Source organism: Pleurodeles waltl, chromosome 2_2 (assembly GCF_031143425.1).
Source record: "Pleurodeles waltl isolate 20211129_DDA chromosome 2_2, aPleWal1.hap1.20221129, whole genome shotgun sequence".
In the NCBI taxonomy this organism is placed as follows: domain Eukaryota; kingdom Metazoa; phylum Chordata; class Amphibia; order Caudata; family Salamandridae; genus Pleurodeles; species Pleurodeles waltl.
The window spans coordinates 1097738964-1097763572 of record NC_090439.1 but is presented as its reverse complement, the minus strand read 5'-3'; the positions used below and the strand labels follow the sequence as shown (position 1 = coordinate 1097763572).

The 24609-nt window shown below is 43.7% G+C and overlaps 1 protein-coding gene across 2 annotated transcripts in view; it reads right to left on the bottom strand.

Annotated features, from left to right (window-relative positions):
• The window catches only part of THEM6 (thioesterase superfamily member 6), a 165032-nt gene that overhangs the window by 94868 nt on the left and 45555 nt on the right, over nucleotides 1–24609 (bottom strand). Inside the window, exon 1 of one of the 2 annotated variants that reach the window (XM_069220865.1) lies at nucleotides 15313–15900. The exons of the other annotated variant lie outside the window; for it this stretch is intronic. Within the exon in view, the coding sequence (XP_069076966.1) occupies nucleotides 15313–15834 (522 nt within the window). The 5' untranslated portion in view covers nucleotides 15835–15900. Of the gene's footprint in view, nucleotides 1–15312; nucleotides 15901–24609 lie in introns of those variants that run through there. 2 annotated transcript variants of the gene reach the window in all.

The window sequence follows — 24609 nt, the reverse complement described above, 5'->3', positions numbered from 1 at the left end:
AGGGCTCGTTGGTACTCCTGCTCCTCTAGTACCCGGAGAGCACGCCTCCTTGAATGCAGTCGTTGCTCAATCCGCGGAGTCGACAACACCTCCGCCGAAGTCGGAGATCGGCGCCGATCTTCCGAAGCCACCGACGCCGCATCCGGCGCCACAGGTAACTTCGGCGCCGACTGAAGAGCAGATGAAACGGATGGACCCACCGGAGTCACAGGCCGAAATCTCGACGTCGACGGGATGGAAATCCCTGGGGCCAATCCCTCCGAAGCCATCGGAGCGGCCACCGGCGCCGACACTGGCGCCGAGCCCACGTTCCCAAACGGGAGAAAGGGCATAAAGGGTGCCGGCCGAAGAGGCGCAGGATCACCCAAAGAAAAGGCCAAAGGCCCAGCCGGAGCACCCCCCGGAGCCATCTGTTGGAAGATGGCATACATCGCATTCAAGAATGCGGAACTATCGGCTCCAGGGGTGGGAAAAGCCGGATACTGGGGTGCCTGACTCGGAGGCGACCCCGACGCCGGCCTCGGCGTCTGCGCCGGAGAAAACACCTGAGGCTCCAATACCTCAATCACCGACGCCTGTCCAGGCGAAGTTGGAGACGTCGGAGAGAGCAACGGCGTCGAAGGATGCGGCGTCACCGTGGGGCTGACCTCCCATGTCCTCCGGCGCCGATCCGGAGACCTGGAACGAGCCTCCCTTGAATGACGCCGAGATTCTCTACGGCGCCGGGAGTCTCGATGACGCCGATGTCTTGGAGAAGACTTTTTCTTGTGATGCTTCTCCTTTGACTTGGCCATAAACAGCTTCGCCTCGCGTTCTTTAATGGCCTTCGGATTCATGTGCTGACACGAATCACAAGTCGAGACGTCGTGGTCGGAGCTCAAACACCAAAGGCAATCGGAATGAGGATCCGTCACCGACATCTTGCCTCCACACTCACGACAAGGCTTAAATCCAGACTTTCTCTGCGACATTATTTCCACAGAGAAAGAGTACGCAGCAAGATATACACTGTAACCGCAAGAGTAACAGTTGCTCCCTCGAAGATAACCGTTTCGAATGCACGGAAAAAAGGGAACTGACGTCCGCACGTCGTCGAGGACCTCTTATTGCCTGTATGACGTCAGACGGCGTCGCGTGCGAGATAGTGACGTCCTCGTCGACGTGCAGAGACTAGTAAGAAGATTTCCGTAGAATGCTGGCGCCATGGGAGTATTCATGAGGTGAGGAATCCACAGGTAGTTGTATCCATCAGAAGCCCCCGGCTCGACTTGTGGAGAACCAACACTACAGGGAGGACTCCTCAGCAACTGCGAGCCTGTGAGTAGGCAGAGTTGATCCCCCCCGAGCCCCCACAGCGACGCCTGCAGAGGGAATCCAGAGGCTCCCCCTGACCGCGACTGCCTGCTTCTAAGAACCCGACGCCTGGTAAGGACACTGCACCCGCAGCCCCCAGGACCTGAAGGATCCGACCTCCAGTGCAGGAGCGACCCCCCCAGGTGGCCCTCTCCCTTGCCCAGGTGGTGGCTACCCCGAGGAGCCCCCTCCTTGCCTGCCTTCATAGCTGAAGAGATCCCTGGGTCTCCCATTGAACTACATTGCACGCCCGACGCCTGTTTGCACACTGCACCCGGCCGCCCCCGTGCTGCTGAGGGTGTACTTTTTGTGCTGATTTGTGCCCCCCCCCCGGTGCCCTACAAAACCCCCCTGGTCTGCCCTCCGAAGACGCGGGTACTTACCTGCTGGCAGACTGTAACCGAGGCACCCCCTTCTCCATTGTAGCCTATGTGTTTTGGGCACCACTTTGACCTCTGTACCTGACCGGCCCTGAGCTGCTGGTGTGGTAACTTTGGGGTTGCTCTGAACCCCCCAACGGTGGGCTACCTTGGACCCAACTTTGAACCCTGTAGGTGGTTTACTTACCTGCAAAACTAACAAACACTTACCTTCCCCAGGAACTGTTGAAAATTGCACTAAGTGTCCAGTTTTAAAATAGCTTATTGCCATTTGTGTGGCAACTGTATATGCTATTTTGCTAATTCAAAGTTCCTAAAGTTCCTAAGCGAAATACCTTTCATTTAAAGTATTGTTTGTAAATCTTGAACCTGTGGTTCTTTAAATAAACTAAGAAAAGATATTTTTCTATTTAAAAACCTATTGGCCTGGAATTGTCTGAGTGTGTGTTCCCCATTTACTGCCTGTGTGTGTACAACAAATACCTAACACTACCCTCTGATAAGCCTACTGCTCGACCACACTACCACAAAATACAGCATTAGAATTATCTCTTTTTGCCACTATCTTACCTCTAAGGGGAACCCTTGGACTCTGTCCAGGCTATTTCTTACTTTGAAATAGTACATACAGAGCCAACTTCCTACAGGGGGAAACTGGTGTGAAACCCATGAATGATCTCGAAAAGCTATACATTTCTGAAAAGTAGACAACATTCTATAGATCCCTCATAGTTTTCACAAAGAAACTAACAGCTGCTATAAAACAAATATTGAAAACTTTGTAGGAAAAACCTGTCATTTTGTCAACATTTTCACCTATAATTTCTCGTCACAATGCAGACAACTTTCCTAGCAAACTGCTCAGAATGGCCACATTCCTACAGCGCCCTAGGGCAATGAGGGAACTAAATCCTACAACCTACAGAAGAAAAAGAAAATAGCGTCTTTTGAAATGGATGATTCAGAATTCTGTCACCACCTTTAACAAGGACAAATAAGACAAAGTTGAGAAGGCTGAATAAAGAACAAAATAAGAAGATTAAACTATCAATAACATAGTAAGAGGGGCACCAACTAGCTACTGTAAAAAGCTTCCCTATTTTTGATATATGGAAAAAGCAACCTGTGGTAGAGATTGCTCAAAATAATATTCCGGAAAAAACTCTAACATTTCAGCAGTAGGATCAGCAAATTGAAACTGACACATAGATAGAGCAAACTGAAGGGCATAACCCCTCCCGACAAGTACTCCCATTTGAGCAGATATCACACCACAATCTCCAAACTACTTCAGTTAGTAATAAAGCAGTGAACCAAGTAGATAAAGGAGCTGGCCAAGAAAAGTATACCACGAAAGTATGCAGGCAGAACAACTGAAACGCTCAGTGCTCAGTGTCAATATAGAGAAGAATTACAGAAGATAGTTCAACCATGAGGTACAACTAATGTACAAAGTGTAACTACGCCAGTAGATCTAGTGGTATCTGACTCATGAAACAAATTTCCTTCTAAGATGTATGATCACGGTCCGCTCCAAACTGCTCTGATAATAAGTATAATAGGAGCTAACCTAAAATTACTTTTCCAACCACTGCACAAGATTAGGGTGAGAAATCATATTCTTAACTGTGGCAAGATAGCTGAAACTATAATTAGAATTAAACAATATCAAGACAACAGCCTTTTAAAAAAAAAAAAAAAAAAAAAAAAAAAAAGAAATCACAAATAGAGGGTGAAAAACATCAATCAAAGGAGGCAACTTTCATAAAAGAGACCGCCATAACTTTTTTCCCCACATAAGGTATCCATAACAAACGTGCGTTCTTTTCCCCCTACCATAATGGGGAATCTAAAAGTACATGGGTTTTGTGGATTCCCCTGAAGGGGACTGAAGAAAATAGCTAAAATATAGCTAACTTTTGTTTTTTGGCCAACAATGTGAATAAGAGTGCTGCTCAAGAAAATGTCTGTTTTTTCCGACAAATTACATTAACGAAAGGCTTGCTCTGCTAAAATCATCATTTTCCCAGGTTTAAAAAACAATCAGAGCTGAATACAAAAAGAAAACAAAAAACACAGTTTTGCTCTTTTTCTAAGAGGTGGCCCATTGTACTACCAAACTTCTTCCAGTTTGTGGTGGAAACTGGTGTGAAACCCATGGGTGATCTTGGAAAGCTATACATTTCTGAAAAGTAGACAACATTCTCAAAGTTTTCACAAATAAACTAACTGTTGACAGAAAAAAAATTAACTAGTAGGAAAAAGCTGTCATTTGTGTCAACATTTTCATCTATAACATCTTTTCACAATGGCGGATTCACAAAAGCAATGCACCACTACATCTGACAGACCTTTCTGGTCACCACTGAAATATATATATAGGATTTGTAAGTTTTCCAAGACCCTGCAATACTCAGAGCCAGCAACTGCGCTGCACCTTACAATGATTTTTCATAGTGTACAGACTATTCAGCAATTTATATGGCAAACTATAAAGTATGAAAAATGGGTTTAAAGGAAACCTGTGTATTTCTGAAATGTGCACAAGATACTGAGTTTAGGAACAGTGGTTAGTTATACACCTCTGATTTGGGGATTGCCCAATTATATCATGTGATTCAGAGGGCATTTTGTAAAATGTTTTCTTTCTTGCACAGTGGTTTACATTTGGACACCACAAATGTATATAAATCCAATTTCTATTTAACAAACGTTCTTCTATTCCTTGTTCCTACACATGTCCCGATAAAACAATGAGCCACAGCTGGGCCTAGAGCTTGTGACCCAAAAAGCCCCAAAACCCGACATGGAGACATCAGATTTCACCCAGCAAAATTCACACTTTTTTTTTTTTACCTGGTTAGCTGGAGATTTTGTGCCCTTGCTTAGCAGCCACGCGTTAGACTTTTCATCCTTGGTGTGGTCTCCCTTAATTTTTTGCCTCTGTTCCCCAGGTTGTTGATGTGTGCTGGACCCTGATTTTTCTGTTTTTGTTACTCTGGGCACTTTATCACTGCTAACCAGTGCTAAAGTGCAAGTGCTCCTTTACAAAATGTGTATGTAATTGGCTTATCCATGATTGGCATATTTGATTTACTAGTAAGTCCCTAGTAAAGTGCACTAGAGGTGCCAAGGCCTGTAAATCAAATGCTACTAGTGGGCCTGCAGCACTGGTTGTGCCACCCACGTAAGTAGCTCTGTAATCATGTCTCAGACGTGCCATTGTAGTGTCTGTGTGTGCAGTTTTAACTGGAAATTCGACTTGGCAAGGTGTAAACCTTCCCTTTTCTTACATGTAAGGCACCCCTAAGGCAGCCCCAAGGGCAGGGTACAGTGTATGGTTAAGGTAGGACATACAGTAATGTGTTTTATATGTCCTGACAGTGAAATATTGCTAAATTCGTTTTTCACTGTTGCAAGGCCTGTCCCTCTCATAGGTTAACATGGGGGCTACCTTTAAATATGATAAAAGTGTAGATTCCCTTTGGGAGCGGATGGACATATGGAGTTTGGGGTCTCTGATCTCACAATTTAAAAATACATCTTTTAGTAAAGCTGATTTTAAGATTGTGTGTTTGAAAATGCCACTTTTAGAAATTGAGCATTTTCTTGCTTATACCATTTCTGCGACTCTGCCTGTTTGTGGATTCCCTGTCTGGGTCAGTTTGACAGTTAGTCTGGTTGCACCTCACACTAGACAGTGACACAAAGGGAGCTGGGGTGTAGCCTGCATACCTTGATGAGCCATCTGTGCTAGGAGGGAGGGGAGGGGTGGTCACTCACACCTGAAAGGGCTGTGCCTGCCCTCACACAATGCAGTCTCCAAACCCCTGGTGAGTATCTGGGGCCTGGCCTGGGCAAGTCAGGATTTCACATTCACAAGAGACTTTGCTTTGAAGTAGGCCTACTTCAAAGGAGAAATTGGGTATAAGTAGGGCACCCAAAACCACAGACTTTAGAACACTTCTGGAAACAAGAGGAACCTCTGCCTGGAGAAGAGCTGAGGAGCTGAGGAAGAAGAGCTGCCCTGCCTGTGACTGTGCTTTGTGGGGCTATCCTGCAGTTGCTGCCTCTGCCAGAGTAAGAGAGCAAAGACTGGATTTTGTGTGCCTTCCAAGAAATCTCCAAGGGTGTACAAATCTATTTTGTATTGTTTCTTTTCTTATAAGTGACATTTCGTTTGAGTCCTCTCTCTAAACGCACAACATATAGCATGTTTTATTACTATATATTCGTTTAGTAAAAAGCCTGGTTCTACAACGGGCTTGCAGCTGGTTTCTTTCCCTATTTGGGATACATTACTCATTATATTTGTGTGGTAAATATAAACTGACTGCCCTTGACTGTCGTGTTCTGGGGAGGGAAAGGAGGATAATATATGTCAGGAAGGCCTGAATGTGATATCTGTATCTTTGAACCATGAAATCCTTTTGAAATGTTCCAAGAATGTGCAAGGCCAGACAGCTGCAGAAGGGAGTCGAGAACAGAGCAAGGACGGGAACCAGTGTGTGTAAACTGATTCCCTCCTTAAATTCCTGTATGACATGTATCATCATTTACTTATTTTCCTTTGATGTATGAGTATAAATATTGCAGTTAGATACACCAAGTTAGCACACTTTACTTCGGGCTGGGGATGCCTGTTGTAAATCTGTCCTCTTTGCTGCAGCATAATAAATAAGACCTCGGTCTTGATTATTCACTCCGACCCCTCGTTTCTAACTCCTTTGTAAATCCATTTGTAAGTATTTTTGGATCTTGCTTTACAAGGGCTTGATTTAAAGCTTGCCACCTTTTGTTTGAAGTCTCAGGGACAGCAAAGACTTCTCTCTGCCAACACCTGGAGTCTCTGGAGAGACTCCTGCTCTGAAAAATGGTGCCATATCCAGTCCCTAGGCCCTTGAAAGGAAAGCTGGTGGAAATTCAAGGAAATCGACTTCGGACCGGTGCCGCTGCTGAATCCGGTGACGCCACCTGCACCCGACTCCGTGGTCTTCGCTGGAATGCGACAACCTTCGCAGGCCCGACATCGCTGCAGCCCCGAAGTCCGCGACTCAGTGGAAGTCGCTGCACCACGTCATGCCCGACGCTGATCAAAGTGCGCGCATTCAACGTTTCGCATAGATGCCTCAATCCCCGACTTCGCGCATCGGCTCATTTTCATTTCTTCACCGGAGTACTGTACCTGGGGGTCTACGCGACTCCACGTCCGGCGCCGCTAGTGCCGGATTGTTGGGAACTACTCCGTTACGACGCCCTTTTAACACCTCTTCGAAGCATTTTGTGTTTCTAAGCGCTATTTTTGAGTTTAATCTTTAAAAATTCATAACTTGACTTATGCATGTCGGACTTTTGTCATTTTGTCTTGTTTTGTTTAGATAAATATTTCCTGTTTTTCTAAACCTGTGTTGTGTCATTTTGTGGCGTTTTCATTAAGTTACTGTGTGTGTTGGTACAAATACTTTACACTTAGCACTCTGAAGTTAAGCCTACTGCTCTGCCAAGCTACCAAGGGGCTAAGCAGGGGTTAGCTGAGGGTGATTCTCTTTTACCCTGACTAGAGTGAGGGTCCTTGCTTGAACAGGGGGAAACCTGACTGTAAACCAAAGACCCCATTTCTAACATCACCCAAGAACACCTTCCATTCCTAGACATTTCTGGAAAATAAACTCCTGGGCATTTCCATGGTGGTGTGACTTGTCTTCCAAGGTTTGTCTTAACCCAGAAGCCCTTGAAAACCTTTAACTTTGGCTAAAAACACACATTTACCTCAAATTTCATGAGGTAAAGTTCTGCAATCTGCAGGGAGCCACAAATTAACTACCACAAAGCGTTACCCCACGTCTCCTGATAAAAACAGTACCTCATTTGTGTGAGTGGGTCTAGCGACTGACAGGAAAGGGCTCAAAATGCTGAAAACAAGATACCATTGGGAATCCTGGGGGAGGTGATTTGTATAACTCTCGCCAGGTTTTCTTACCCAGAAGCCCTTGCACACCTCAAATGTTGGCTAAAAATTCACATATTTCTCACATTTCTGTGATGGAAGTTCTAGAATCTGCTGGGAATTTTCAGAAGTGTCTGGGTTTGGTAGGTTTTCTTACGTGGGGGCTGAGCCTGCCAATTCAGGTCTGTTTTTTTTAATGAAATCTTGATATCTCCAAATTAGTGTCACAGACACTAGGCCCACTCATACAAGAAGGCTAGTGCTTTTATCAGAGCAAGTATGGAAGTCTGAGCAGTAGGAATGTTGTGGATCCCTATGTATTTTGGAAGTTTACATCACAGAAATGCAAGGAAATGTGTGATTCTAGGCAGAGTTTAAAGTATACAGAGATTTGTGGGTAAGAACATGTCATGGGATCCGTACAAACTCCTGTGTGACCTGGTGGAGCAGAAAGACTGGTTTGTCCATTTTATGGAGGGGGTATGACCAATGGCGGAGTGTAACACCTGCATCCCTTTCTTTTGCCCCAAATGCCAATCCCTGGTGCCTAGTTGGTTGTCTATCCCTGCCCCACTTGGGGACAGATTTAAGACAACCTCCCCCATTGGAACAAACCTCCTATCTACCCTGCAGGGAGGGGGGCAGCTCAAAGGCACTATTGTCCCTACTGAGGCAAGGGCATGGCTCGATTCCAGAGTAAGCCCTATCTTTTTGTTTGTTTTGGCACAAGTTGAAATCCCCGGGTCTACTATGCGGTCTCCCTTTCATTCCCTCCCCCAGGAGGGAGACTGGGGCAGACCTCTGATCTGCATCCCCTGGTGTGGGAGGTGGGGCAGTAAGACTGTTGCACCCTTTTCACCCATGGTGGGCAGCCCCCACCCCTATGTTTTGTCTTTTTTGTCCATATTCCTGGTACCTAGTGAGATTTTGTCCCCTGGGGAAGTCCTGCCATGTGTATACCATCAGCGATGTAACGAGTATTGATGAAATTTAGAAAGAAAAAACAAATAGTTTTTGAACCTCACATTTGATATGTGAAGGGATCTGAACACAGAAGTAAGATTAAACATGATGCTATGCCCGTAGTACATAAAGTGTGCCCATACATTTGACTATTATGGAAAGCTAAAAAGAACATTTGGACAATCGATGTACGAACTGTATTATAGAGACTGTAGGAGGCTGGACTGGCTTGTAGTGAGTACCAAGGGGTACTTGCACCTTGCACCAGGCCCAGTTATCCCTTATTAGGGTATAGGGTGTCTAGCAGCATAGGCTGATAGATAATGGTAGCTTAGCAGAGCAGCTTAGGCTGAACTAGGAGACGAGTGAAGCTCCTACAGTACCACTTACTGTCATATGCACGATATCATAAGAAAACACAATACACAGTTATACTAAAAATAAAGGTACTTTATTTTTATGACAATATGCCAAAGTATCTCAGAGTGTACCCTCAGTGAGAGGATAGGAAATATACACAAGATATATATACACAATACCAAAAATATGCAGTATAGTCTTAGAAAACAGTGCAAACAATGTATAGTTACAATAGGATGCAATGAGGACACATAGGGATAGGGGCAACACAAACCATATACTCCAAAAGTGGAATGCGAACCACGAATGGACCCCAAACCTATGTGACCTTGTAGAGGGTCGCTGAGACTATTAGAAAATAGTAAGGGTTAGAAAAATAGCCCACCCCAAGACCCTGAAAAGTGAGTGCAAAGTGCACTAAAGTTCCCCAAAGGACATAGAAGTCATGATAGGGGAATTCTGCAGGAAAGACAAATCAGCAATGCAACAACGATGGATTTCCAGTCGAGGGTACCTGTGGAACAAGGGGACCAAGTCCAAAAGTCACAAGCAAGTCGGAGATGGGCATATGCCCAGGAAATGCCAGCTGTGGGTGCAAAGAAGCTTCTACTGGACAAGAGAAGCTAAGGTTTCTGCAGGAACGACAAGGGCTAGAGACTTCCCCTTTGGAGGACGGATCTCTCACGTCGTGGAGAGTCGTGCAGAAGTGTTTTCCCGCCGAAAGACCGCCAACAAGCCTTGCTAGCTGCAAATCGTGCGGTTAGTGTTTTTGGACGCTGCTGTGGCCCAGGAGGGACCAGGATGTCGCAAATTGCGCCAGGAGACAGAGGGGACGTCGAGCAAGACAAGGAGCCCTCTCAGCAGCAGGTAGCACCCGGAGAAGTGCCAGAAACAGGCACTACGAGGATGCGTGAAACGGTGCTCACCCGAAGTTGCACAAAGGAGTCACCGGAGACCAACTTAGAAAGTCGTGCAATGCAGGTTAGAGTGCCGTGGACCCAGGCTTGGCTGTGCACAAAGGATTTTCGCCGGAAGTGCACAGGGGCCGGAGTAGCTGCAAAAGTCGCGGTTCCCAGCAATGCAGTCTGGCGTGGGGAGGCAAGGACTTACCTCCACCAAACTTGGACTGAAGAGTCACTGGACTGTGGGGGCCACTTGGACACAGTTGCTGGATTCGAGGGACCTCGCTTGTCGTGCTGAGAGGAGACCCAAGGGACCGGTGATGTAGTTCTTTGGTGCCTGCGGTTGCAGGGGGATGATTCCGTCGACCCACGGGAGATTTCTTCGGAGCTTCTAGTGCAGAGAGGAGGCAGACTACCCCCACAGCATGCACCACCAGGAAAACAGTCGAGAAGGCGGCAGGATCAGCGTTACAGAGTTGCAGTAGTCGTCTTAGCTACTATGTTGCAGTTTTGCAAGCTTCCAGCGTGGTCAGCAGTCGATTCCTTGGCAGAAGGTGAAGAGAGAGATGCAGAGGAACTCGGATGAGCTCTTGCATTCGTTATCTGAAGTTTCCCCAGAGACAGAGACCCTAAATAGCCAGAAAAGAGGGTTTGGCTACCTAGGAGAGAGGATAGGCTAGCAACACCTGAAGGAGCCTATCAGAAGGAGTCTCTGACGTCACCTGGTGGCACTGGCCACTCAGAGCAGTCCAGTGTGCCAGCAGCACCTCTGTTTCCAAGATGGCAGAGGTCTGGAGCACACTGGAGGAGCTCTGGACACCTCCCAGGGGAGGTGCAGGTCAGGGGAGTGGTCACTCCCCTTTCCTTTGTCCAGTTTCGCGCCAGAGCAGGGCTAAGGGGTCCCTGAACCTGTGTAGACTGGCTTATGCAGAAATGGGCACCAAAAGTGCCCATGAAAGCATTTCCAGAGGCTGGGGGAGGCTACTCCTCCCCTGCCTTCACACCATTTTCCAAAGGGAGAGGGTGTAACACCCTCTCTCAGAGGAAGTCCTTTGTTCTGCCATCCTGGGACAAGCCTGGCTTGACCCCAGGAGGGCAGAAACCTGTCTGAGGGGTTGGCAGCAGCTGCAGTGAAACCCCAGGAAAGGCAGTTTGGCAGTACTAGGGTCTGTGCTACAGACCACTGGGATCATGGGATCGTGCCAACTATGCCAGGATGGCATAGAGGGGGCAATTCCATGATCATAGACATGTTACATGGCCATATTCGGAGTTACCGTTGTGAAGCTACATATAGGTAGTGACCTATATGTAGTGCACGCGTGGAATGGTGTCCCCGCACTCACAAAGTCCGGGGAATTGGCCCTGAACAATGTGGGGGCACCTTGGCTAGTGCCAGGGTGCCCTCACACTAAGTAACTTTGCACCTAACCTTTACCAGGTAAAGGTTAGACATATAGGTGACTTATAAGTTACTTAAGTGCAGTGTAAAATGGCTGTGAAATAACGTGGACGTTATTTCACTCAGGCTGCAGTGGCAGGAAGAATTGTCAGAGCTCCCTATGGGTGGCAAAAGAAATGCTGCAGCCCATAGGGATCTCCTGGAACCCCAATACCCTTGGTACCTCAGTACCATATACTAGGGAATTATAAGGGTGTTCCAGTAAGCCAATGTAAATTGGTAAAATTGGTCACTAGCCTGTTAGTGACAATTTGGAAAGAAATGAGAGAGCATAACCACTGAGGTTCTGGTTAGCAGAGCCTCAGTGAGACAGTTAGGCACCACACAGGGAACACATACATATAGGCCACAAACTTATGAGCACTGGGGTCCTGACTAGCAGGGTCCCAGTGACACATAACAAACATACTGAAAACATAGGGTTTTCACTATGAGCACTGGGCCCTGGCTAGCAGGATCCCAGTGAGACAGTGAAAACACCCTGACATACACTCACAAACAGGCCAAAAGTGGGGGTAACAAGGCTAGAAAGAGGCTACTTTCTCACAGAGACAACAAACTCTTCTGAATTAGTTACAGCAGTGGTAATAGATCCTAACAAATCTGGTATGATATGTTTCTGCATAGACCTGCACTCAATGAAAAATCATTTTAGGACTTGTGCGCTGTTTGTCTGTACTCATAGGCACTGGCAAAGCAAATAGGTCTTGCCTATGTGAGAGCTACAGGCTTTGCTAATGTCTTTTAGCCATGTTGTGGAGCAGATTGGCTGCTGTGCAGCATAGCTAAAAGTTAATTAAAAAGTGCTATAGTTATTAAATAGAGCTATGACACAGGAACGTAAAGAAATATTCACAGGTTTTATTTTAATCATTTTTAGTCATGCTGCTGTTGAAGCAGATATGCTAATTAGGAAAATTATTAATGATTTATATGTTATTCCTAATGAGAAAATGTGTAGAGAAATTAATTGTAGAAAAATAATGTGCACGTTTGAAAAATGTGCCCTCAGGGTATGATCACCATGTGTACTAAAACGACTGAAATTGTATGCAATAATGAAAATATGAGAAAAATTTAATAATATGTCATAATGAGATGTATAACCTATGTTTTACATTAATTTGTAGTCTTAAATTAGCTGGATTAAAGGCCTAGTTCCACTGGGTCTCGCACACTCTGAACATGGAAAACCAGAACACCTTGCAAAGGACTGGAAACTGCTGTATGCAACCTTGACCTGTTCGAATTTCAAGTTACTTAGCTAGAATTTTTTGCAATGTACTGTTGGAGAGTGTGTTTTATTAAAGATTTACTAATGAAAAGTTGCTTATACAGTGTGATAAAACTGCTTAGAAAATGTGTTTAACGTAGAAAAATAACGCACGCATCTGAAATGTGCCCACGGGGAGTGGTTACAAATATATACGAAGACTAATGAAAATACTTATTAATGTTGAAATGTTATGCAATATGGTTTTAATTTTGTAGTAGTATATCACAATTAAGGTTTCATGTTAAAAGTTTGCTTCATTAATAATAAAAGGCCTAACTTAGTGAGAGCTTTGGCCTAGAAGCCTGGCCTCATATTTGAATTGTATTTCTAATGCATTTGACATGCTGCAGGACGCGAGGCTGTACTTTTCCAGAAGTTATGTGTGTGCTATTGTAGTAAATTCTTTCTTATGAGAACCGACTGGTGAGAAGGCGATGTTCTACTTGTCTGCAACAATGTAATTCGTAACAGGTGCAAGGTTAACTGTGCTAGGAGAAGACAATGAAGACACTGAAGGGAGCCGAAATGTAACATTTGTCACCTGACATTCCAAACCGTTGAAGACGTCAATAAACTGGACCAATCCGTGACATGGGAACTGTACCTTGTCGAAAGTTTTAGCAACCTGATAGTGAATTATTGGACAGAGATATTGATGCACCAAAATTTAGCCAATAGAGAACTTGGAAGCAACTTGATAGATTCAATTTAACCGCGTTGCACAAAAAGAAATCAGATATAGCCATTATACCTTTTGTCCAGTAGCCATTTTGTCATTATCTTTTCCGCTGCTGACTTATGCCATTTTGCTATTAGCTTGTAGCCATTCTTGCCGAGAGACTTATTCTCGGACTCATCCTTGAGTTGTTCTTTTCATTAAGAACCATCCTCTGTTCCATTTTCTGCATCTATACTTTGCCTCCTACCAAACTGAACCATCCTTTGTAATGTTATTTTAGCTACTGGTTTAGAGAACCATCCTCTGAAATTCAATTAGTATGCATGGTTAAAAACCATCCTCTAGAATATTTCCGTACTGGGAAGTCCCCAAACGTGGTCCAAAGGTTTTTCTACCTGATTGCGACTCCTTGTAAGTTTACTTATTAGGGCTCTGATGCGCTAACAGTACCGGCGGACAGGAGATGAGAAAGACAATTTGCTACAATTATGCGTAGAGCAGGCTAAATGTACTTTCCCAGGACTTGAACAATAGAGGCACTGACTGAAGAGACATATGCAACAATTTTGATACCTGAAGGGCCGGATGATGAGGACATCGCATAAAGAACCAATCCGCTTCTTGTGACTTGGAACATATGACAATTAGTAGATTTGGTAAACAAAAACTATAGGTTAAAGTCATATCTGCTGACTGACTGACCAATTAGCAATTAGGGGAATGAACTGGGAGACCCTAAAAGTCATGACAAGTGGCTAAGAATTTAGAATTAAGGAGAGTCGCGGGAAGAAAACTGATGACGTCAGGAGACGCTGTCCGAGGTGCTGATATTGGGTTCATACTGTGGGCCTGATTCGTAGCTGACTAATTGATGACCTGAAGACGAAGACTGATCTGTTGCTGATCCATCCTGGATAAGGTAGCTATGAAAATGTGACTGACTACGTTTATGCCTTTTCTTCTAGGTACCAACTGCGCTGATTATAAATATCCTCATTTAGGAAGATTTTTCCAAATTAATGTTTTCTCCAAATTGTTTTTGCATGAAGACCCACATGCTAATGTTGGTTAGGTAGACTATTGAAGGGTGACGTTGACAGTGACAATCGACTGACAAACTTAATTGCTGAACTTCATTATCAATGATAATGTTGTGGCTTATGGAATTACCTTTTCGCATAAGTTTTCATAAGTGATGGTGTTTTATTAATGAATTAACAGACTGAATAAAGTTTGAACTAAAAGATGATTTAGAATTGTAAGCAATAGGGTAATAAAATTATTAACTCTCTACCGAGTTTTGGTTATTCATGAATAGATGGGTTTTGAAGGTGATTAACTATAATTGTTTCATGATTGTTGATGTTGTTGTTTAATGGTCACTGCATGACTCGGATACTCCATGCGATTCAAAAGGGTTCATCGATCTATACGCGTCCCCTTGTAAGTTTACTTACTAAGGACCAGGCGCACTAGCCCTGCACAACAGCCATGTCACTCTAAAACATGTAGAAGAGACACTGGAAAGCCAATAGCTCTCGCATGGGCGAGAGCTATGGGCTTTAGAAAGGCTTATTTGAAACGCATGCAAATAGCACGCCACAAGAGCCAGCATCCCCCACCCTGCTGAAGTTGTAATCGGAGCATATATTAGCGATTAACATTTTACTGACCTAGTGGAGCATTTTTAAAAGACGTAGAAGGAAGGGGAGCGCTGCTAAACTAGAGTGACTGCTTTAGTGTCTGATGTGCCAAACACATAGTTTAACGAATAGCTGCATGATATGACATATGCTTTTTGTATGACTTAACGAGTTATGCAATGAGGCATAATTTAATTGATACATAATACAATGGGACGTGACCCATTCCCTTAAGGAATCCGATTAAAGAGGCACAATAAGTACTAAAAGATGTCATGTTGCTCATCCAGTGAAAAGGTCACGGATGAACATGTGTCCTGTAATTGCAAAGGGAGTTCCGCCCTTACCTCTTTCTTCAAGATGTGCTGCAAAACCTTGTCCGGACTACAGCGCAGAACGTGCAGGCGGCTGAGCAGCACGGCGCACACACGGCCGTCCTTTGGGCTGACGAAGCGCTGCTCCATGAAGAAGGCGCGCTCGTCCCAGCAGAGCAGGCGCGTGCTAAGCTGGAAGGGCTCGAAGAGGTGGAGGGAGCGGCGGAAGCGCGCGACGCACGAGGCCATGACGAGGTCGGCGCACAGCGCGCGCAGCGCCTTGAGGATGCCGCACCGCGTCAGGTAGGAGAAGCGCGCGAAGTCTGCCTCGCGCAGGTAGCGTCCGTTGTTCATGTGAAACATGAAGTCCAAGTCCGAGGGCATCACCCAGCCCTTCACGGTGTGCACCGCCAGCAGGTCCTCCATGGCAGGTTTCAGCCGCGCTGCAAGCACAGCCGTTGGTACCCGCAACCAGTACCAGCCGTCTATAAATGCGAAAAAACAGCTTGTCAAGCACAGGCCCACCGATAGCCACTGGCTTAGCTCCGCATCCATCCTTCTGCTCGCTCAGACCTGCAGTCAAGTTTGACAGTTACCGATGTCTGATGTTCTAAAATAAGCGCAACCTGCTCTAGAAAAACGCTTAATTGAAATTCAGCTCCCAAACGGGAGGATGGCAGATTATGTAGCCCTAACAGGTTCAGAACAGTTATGATAATGCATGCATTTAAATGGAGGCGATTTAATTGGCTACATACACTCGCAATTATTTTTTTACAAAAAATTGCAACTGATACGAAGCACACCGCAAGGTACGCTAGCCATCACAGTAAAATAAGTGCTATTCGCCTAACGTGCCTACCATCAGGCATGAAATTATGATTTAACACAGATTTTACAAGTGATCATTTTTTTGTCAAGTCAAAATTGTGCAAATCCATAGTAGAAAAAAAAGTATTTTAGGTGTGACCTTTTCTCGCCACACTCATAAAACAAAAACATAATAAACTAGCATTATTAAAGTCAATGGATATTTGTTGGTTCTTAGCTTATTTGCCTTATCAAGGCCTACTTTTTAATGTTTATGTAATAAAGCGACAGGCAGCATACAGTTTTTTTTGGGGGGGGATTATTATGCTTTATTTTACTTCAATATCAATCAAGGCGCCCAACACAAAGGGCGCAGGTCTAAGGGCGCCAAACACCTAATTCACCATTGTCCACCAAAAAGCAATTTGCCTGCCTCCGACGTGAATGATCCACAACCCCACTTAACGCTTCCTAGAGGGAGGTCTGTGGCACAATACAAATGAACGGGATCAAATTGCATTCCCGATTCTGCAAATAAAGAGGAGCAATAGGAATGTAATAGTATATAGCAAAAGTCAGTGCCAAATCATCTTGCCCATCTCGAAGTTGGACTACAATTCTGCTTTCATTTTTGACATCATCTTTTCTAGCAGCATTTTGCTTACTGTATCCCACTCGCCTAAACAATGCTCGCTTATGCATTCCACGTTTATCCATTTTCTATGACTCATCACACGTTCATACTCTCTTGGGTGTGCCATGCTTGTCTGCATCTTAGCAGTATGTGCCTTTCAGCGTTACCTTGATGAGATTCAGTTTTTCCACATTCTCTCGGTGTTCTCATTGCTCTTTTTTATCCTTAAGCTTAGATCTTTATTGTGACATTTCTTTGGCTATCACCTATGACCACCATGTGTTCAAGCTGTGGCATGGTTTGAACTCATTCATATGTCCAAGGGCAATAGGCCATTAACCTCACGGACGTTGCTTCTGTATGACTTTCGCACAAATTGTAGTTACTTCTACATTTAAGCTTCAAGGGAATACCATCTGTAAGGTCCCCTTTACATTAGGATATATTGAATCAACCAGCCCATTACTTTGAGGGAAGTAGGTTGTTGTCGTTTTGTGTTTTACATCCTTAAACTCTACGTTTTCTCTCATATTTGCTACAAAATGAATTGTTTGCACACCTTTGTTAGTGATTATTTCATGTAGTATTCCTTCCTACTATACACCTCTTCAATGTACTTAATTGTTGTTATTTCACTTGCATCCTTCCCATAACTTCCATACCGTATATGGGCAAACAAATCACATTCAAAGCCTGAGCTCTACCACCAATTTCAAAACTCACAAATCATTTAAAAATACTTTGTCTCTTAACATACATGGGTGCAAGCTACAATGGAACTTTGGCAGGGACTCCTGAATAGTTGGCAGTGGAATTACTTCTCAGATGTAGCAGTCTCCGCTGCCATCTTGAGATTTTGAGTCATTAAAGGTATCCTGCATCTTTCTACATTTCCATTTCCTGCTATTCACTTTCCCTTCTTCTCTCCTCATGTGTTCATTTTTCCTATGTTTCCCTCCTCCCTTCCACTTGTTCCTAGCATGCTAATCTCACCTTCTCTGGTTCAAACTCCTTTGCCTTCTCTTCATTCTTACCTTTCTGGGGAACCATCTGCAAGGTCAGGGTCGTCGTAGCCCTTGGAAAGGAATAACTCTTGGAGTAGTGACACTGGTATCCTAGAAATCGGCAGTACTGGCTGTCTTGGGGAAACACCGGAATGTAAACCTGGGGATACAAACTACATATGTCTCTGGAGCCTGATACTACATCACTCCCTCCTTTGTTTCTTATCATGGTACCCTTCCCCAGGGTCATATGTTTTTCTCCACTCCAGTTTCTCTAACTGGTCTCTAATGTAATGCACAAGGGCCTCTATTTTCTTGTTGCTGGGAACCCTCCACCCTTGTCAAAACAGATTCCCCCGAATGTTAAATCACAAGGTGTCAAGGTCTACCATAACCAACCGTTTACCTAACGTGTTGCAGAGTAGGTTTTAAGGTGTGAAGGCTGAATTTATTGCTCTGTTGTTGAAAGTTGGAACGGGCTTACCAGGATCTCGCATCAGACCCCATTCAGGGGTCAAAGGGTAAGTCCAGGCTGCTGGACCGCAGCTATGGGGGCTGGGATAGTTTGCTTCTAATACCTCAGGTCCCCTCATACTATTGGTCTGTAAACTGGGTTAAGTACAGCCCCTCTAGCTCTTGACTCTGAGTGATAGTGGTGATGGTGAGCAGCCACACATTTCTCAGGGAGGTTATGTAGGAGAGGCTTCAAGTTCAGAGCTCAACAATCACCCAGTGGATCAATACCGGATTGATCAACCCAGTGCTTGGCTTTGAAAAAGAGAAAGCTCTTTACTACAGATAGAAAACTCAATACTATGCACTACAAGTCACAGATACGAATGCTTCTCTAAAGCAAGGGACCTCTTCCCTTCTCCCTCTCTTTCTCCAGGGTTTGAGTTTGTTCTTGGGCAGGTATCCAGCACAGAAACAGAGTTACCCCTCTTATGAGTTGGTGTGCTCAGTTATGCCAAATTTATCTCACCTCACCAGGGAGTAGTCTGTTCCTTGGGCGATGAAGACAGGGTCTCATTGCATGCAACTGTCTCTCCCTATCTCTCATGGAAATGAGACGTGCTGGCAGAGAGTACTCTCACATTAAGTTCACAACCGCATTAGACAGCAGTGGAAGTCATCATCCATAATCTGTCCAGGTATCCAGGCATCATTGTTTTTGCAGGTCTCTGGCTGATCGCAAGCCCCTTTCTTGGCTTCATGTGAGTTATAGTTGTGGACCAGGGGGTGGAGGATTAATTGGGGTGGATGGTAGTCCACCACAATTAATAAGGTCATTATCTTATTAGGTCCAATTAAAGATTTCAGAAAACTAAACCTGAGCTCAACCCCTGGAACCTATGGCACATAGTAGAGAGGCTTAACATAAGAAATGATGTAAAGTATTTAGAGGCACCTAATCGGTTAAAAATTCACAAAACACAAAACAAAACCTACTACAATTTACCTTTAATCATGAGCCAAGCACGTTCTGCTATATGTGTGTGTGATACTTCCATATATGTACCAAATTCTGCGGTTTGTTCTCTCACTTTCTCTGCTTCTGGTTGGGTGTGCTTGCCCCTTCGCTTATCAGCTCTGGCAAATGCTTCATTGAGTTTACTCTGTTGAATTGTTTGTGTTTCTTCTTTGTTCATGGTATGTTGTCTTAAATGTCTTGAAGACTCCTCTTGTAATGTTGCAACTAAAATAACCTAAATCGGTATGGGATTTCTGCTGGGGAAGAACTCTTTTCAAATGTTCCCGTCCCTGCATTGTACCATCTGCAGGTCTCTTGTAAACTAATCTAATCTCTCTGAAGTCACACTACAGCAAGTTTATTTGATGTCATTAAGAACTAGTTTGATGTTTTAATCTCTTTCTGAGGACTGGTGTAAAAATATTCTTATGACATAACTGGTTTCTTTTGCATATTGTTGAGCCGCGCACTTTGTTGTTTCATTGAATGTATCTTTGAGTACATTTCCCTTAGCATTGTTGTTCTCTCCATGTTAATAAATGGTTTTGTTCTTGAGTGCGTAGCCAGGTCATTAGTAGTGTATATTTTAGTTCAATATCGATTGAGAAGGTCGACTTTGAGGACACAGGTCAATTAAGCACCAATCACCTCATTCAGCAAAATCATCAGAAGGCCGGGCAACTGCCACGCTTTTGAACATTCCATGGCTCCATGTACAACTCATGCAAAAGCGAAAGTTGCCTAGCACGTTAGAAATGAACATCACAACTTGTAAATCTTTATTCCAAAAATACTTTTAAAAAACCAAGCGACCATGAGTATACACAGGCACACGACCAGGCCTCAGTTTTTAATTGTTTTTATTTATAAAACAATTTTTTTTTAAATAGCTCACTTGCACGCATGCATAAGGGCAACAATCTCTGAATCGGTTGGAAGCTCATTTGCAAATATAGCCACCCAACTGTTAACATGCGAACAAAAGGACAACCACTTTAGTATGCATTGGAAGCCCATTTAAAAAAATGGCGGTTACACGCAGTGTGCTTGCAGGATGTGGCACAGTGCAAATAGCGGCAAGAGCCCAGCTGCAGTATCTGAGGAGCTGCTAGGTACTCACAAATATTTTTTAAAAACTATAATAAAAGTTGTTTTTGAAAAATGTGAGAAAGTGTTGCGTATAAGTTTTTTTCCCTAAAAATTGTATCAACAAAAGGTTTGGCAGTAGAGCAACTATGAGCATTTGTGTAAAGAACTTTCAACGCATACTCAGGAGGGTCACAACTGCTCAGAAAATTAAATAGTGTTAACAGAATAATAAGGTCTATAAAAATAAGAAAACAAAATACAAAATTGAAAAAATAAAACAAATTGTGTAAATGTGAAGGAATTGAATATTGGAGAAAAATTTAAGGTTGTATTGTATTGATTTGTTGGAGCAATGCAAGTGTATCAATAGAATATAGCATTGACAACGAGTGGTCTCAATTGAAATGAGAAAATCTCCAACATTCCCAGAGTTTTCTTTTCTTCTTTTTAATATTTGTTTATGAATTACAGAAACTATTTAATAATTTGTGCATTTATTTAATGACTGCTTATTACTGTATTTTTGTGTATTGTTTTGCAGTTCAAATCATTGAAGTTGCTTAGGCCGGGATCACTGGATTCCAATAAGGATTCAGTCAGGGTGCCCGAATTCCAGTAATGATTAAATGAGGGTCCACAGAAGTCAAACGGTTAAGAGACACTACTGAAGCCCTAATATTTCTTCTCATTGTCCTACACCTTGAGGAACTCTTAAGTTGTCAAAGGCAAACTGCAGGTGCTGTGCAGAGCAGGGATCATTCACGTGGGACTATCTATGCATGATACCCAGCTCTTCCTTTCTCACTCTAAGACCTCGAGGCGTTCTAAGGTGCACATGTTGGTGCTTTGTAAAGTGAATATGTGTATATGATTCATATCTGCTCACCCAGAGTCTTGGAGAGGTCTAATCAGCCCAAAGGAAACACTAAGCACTAATGAATAATAAATGAGTAGGCCCATTTACCTTAAAGATTTATGTCCAGGGCTGCGGCCAGCTCTTAAGTGTAAGAATGTGAAATGTTGGCAATGCACAATAGACAAATGAATAAACTTCTCTTGCTCGCACACAACACAGCATAGATTGTCTAGCTTGTCTTCGATCAATGTAGGGTCTCTAAGCGCACTAAAGTGCCTGGAAGGTAATATTTTGCCACAAAGCCTATCATGTTCCCCACCTCCCCGCCCCCGTGTTTTACATGGGGGCACGAAGTTAGAGGTCTACCACCAGTACGGTAAACCATCACCTGGAATGTCTTTAAATTGCGTACAAACTGGGCGAGCAACTACAGAAAGGCGAGAGCACGGAGCTCAGAGGGACATCGCTGAAAGACCTACTCTTTCGATAATTATAACTGTGAAAAGGTCATGGCTGAAAATTAATAGACGTGCAACGTCAGGAGGAGTTTATCAACAAGTGGTACGCGTGTTTGAATTAGGAAAGACGGCCCTCACCGCGCTGTCGCACCTCACAAAATGCCGAACCACCGCGATTTCAGGCTTCCTTGTGCGTCTCCTATGTTTGCGCAGCCCCGCGTGTCGCGGGCTCTTTGTGTTAACACCTCTTGAAATCTCATTGTAACTGCACGGAGCATTTGAGATTGAACAATCTTTGCAGGAGTTATTGCATAAAAAAAAAAAAAATCAGTGCCAATATACACACCTAAAGCGCGGCCATTTTCATCAAGGTTTCTGCCATTTTTTAATCAGTGTGGCTAAGTTGCTGCCCTTTACTTCTGACTGCTACAGAACTGTTTGCAATAACTTGCCCAAGGACATAGAATATTTCTTGGGAATATGCACTTTCATAGGGTCTATTGTGGTTATTGAAGATGCATAATGTCACTTTGTTGCTGAACAGCCGCAGTGTTCCCAGAAGTGCAGTTCGGCACCAGGCTCGCCTCCTGTCCCCGTGCAGAGCATTGCACGCCTCACCTGTGGGCTTCTCGTGCACTTAGCTGGAATCAGGCATCATACTCGGATTTCGACTCCCCAGGGAATTTGTTGGGGGGAAAATCTATTTAAAATAAGCATTTATTTTTTTCCATCTGAATTCTCGGAGCATTTATACATTCGCCCTTTCCATAAATGGCTGCAGTGTACTCAAGCTCAACGGACTGCCTGCGCCACACGCTAAACTGACAGATGCCTCCCGTTTGCAAGACGGCTTGTTGTTTGTTGTATCATTCAAGATGGGCTTCAAGCGGTTACTAGACGCAACTTCAAAGCCATTTTGAAGGTGCACAAAGCAACAATCGAGAACCGCCGTCCAACACTATTTGCTTGGTAAATGATTGTACCTCATTTCTACAAACATTTTCAAAGTCAATGGCACCAGTGAAGACGCACTGGCGGGACCAGCTGACTTTGACAATGCTTGTGTTCCTTTTACTACTGAAAACGTGCATGGCCATAACGTGGCTATAAATCAGAGAGTAAGAGATCATCTTTCATATCTGGAACTTGTGCAGTTTTCAGTACCATGTACGGATTCTATTCAAATGCAACTGCAGGTGGGAAGGGACCAGGAAACTTATCCGGGGATTACATTTGCTATTTTTGTTTTTAATAAAGTGTATTTTGGGGGTCGTGGAATCTAGTGGAGAACAGCAGTGGCAAAGCCAACAGGGCTGGTCTTGGCTAGATGGTGCAATTTTTTTTACTTGCATGGATATAGCACAAAATATAAAGAATTACAAAAAGAAAACATACCAGGCCTAATGTGGTGGTTATATGCTTGTAATTATGTTTTCTACATTAAAAAAAAAAAACATAATTGCATACAATTTTACTAGAGGGGCACTGATGCTTTCTATAAGACATATGTACTTAGAACAGGTATAAAACCGGTTTTTTTCATAATAATACACAACAGAAAAATAGGATGCTTACTGACCAAAAGCAAACTTACAATTGGCTTTAAATTACTGTAGCTTGAAGATATAAGCTTAGACACACAGGGACACCTAAAATGAAAAAGGAAAAATATACTGAATAGAACTGTGACAAAGTACATAGATGGCCTGCAGCACCACTGAAATGATCTTTTTACATAGATGTTCACATGTGACCGAGCAAAATGCTGTCGCTCATAGTGCAAGAGAGCCAGTGACCGAATTGAGCTGACCTTATTCCACTACTGCAAACAATAAACATTGTTACTAGATGGATAGTGTTCCTAAGAACATTTTATTTGGAGGAGCCATGTCTCCTGCCCACCCAGCTCACTCCATCTCGCAGGCAGCCTACAACAGTTCAGTCCATCCACTCTCAAAGAGGCAGAGAAGTATGGGGAATGTGTAACACAGGGAGAAGTGAAAATGTACTTGCAAACTTCTCCAAACTGAATGATCCTTAATCCTGGGATCACCCTTTTAACCTAAATGGGGTCACTGTAGTGTGACTGTGGTGTGCAATTGCAGTGTGGCAGACTGCGGTGTGCGAAGGATCACTATAATAAAAAAATCTGTAAATAAAGCAGCCAACAAAAAGGTATATTTGTAAAGAACAAATGTAGTTTCAAGACGTAATATGATCTCATGTCTCAAGCTTTTACAAGTATTAGGAATACCCTCTTCAGACGCCCAAAGAGCCTCACAGCATAGTCAATAGCAAGAAGATACGTCACTGCAGAGGGCGTGCCAGAGTACTGATGACTATAATCTAATACCAGTGTGTAAATCCGATTGGGCACTTTGTTATCTATATTCGATGACTAAGCTAAGAAGATAACTCGGCGGGTTGAGCTCTTGCTGCGTGCAACCCAACAGTGAAAGGAGCAAGTCCTAGGCATCAGACCTCTCTAAGGTTGAGGTAATTTGCCTCGGATTTTTAGGGGCATGTCCTAATAGAGCTCTGCAAACTGGGCCAAGTAAAACTTCTTCTGCACTTGAACCTCAGGATGCTGAGGGTAAGCAGTCACAGGCTTTTCAGGGAGACAGTGTGGGGGATGCTCGAGTTCAAAGCGCAATAACCAATAGACCCAATAAAGTAAAGGCTTATCTTCACAAGACAAAAGTGGTGTAGTCACACAGCGCCATGATTCATTTTCATTTATTGTTAGTTCAGAAAAATAAAACCCCACACCAGTGCTGTCAAAAAGGAGAAAATCATGTGGCATGTTACAATAAAATATGAGGAATATAACTAAATAAATGTACATGCATGAAGAAAGACGCGTTAAAATACAGCTTAAATCAAAATACAGCTTAAATTGATTTAACATATAGTGAAAGGTAACGAATATTAGTGTAAAGGGTGCAATATTTTTACAGTTTTCAGTAAGATCGTTTATATAAACCCGGTAGCTTGCAAGACATTTGACA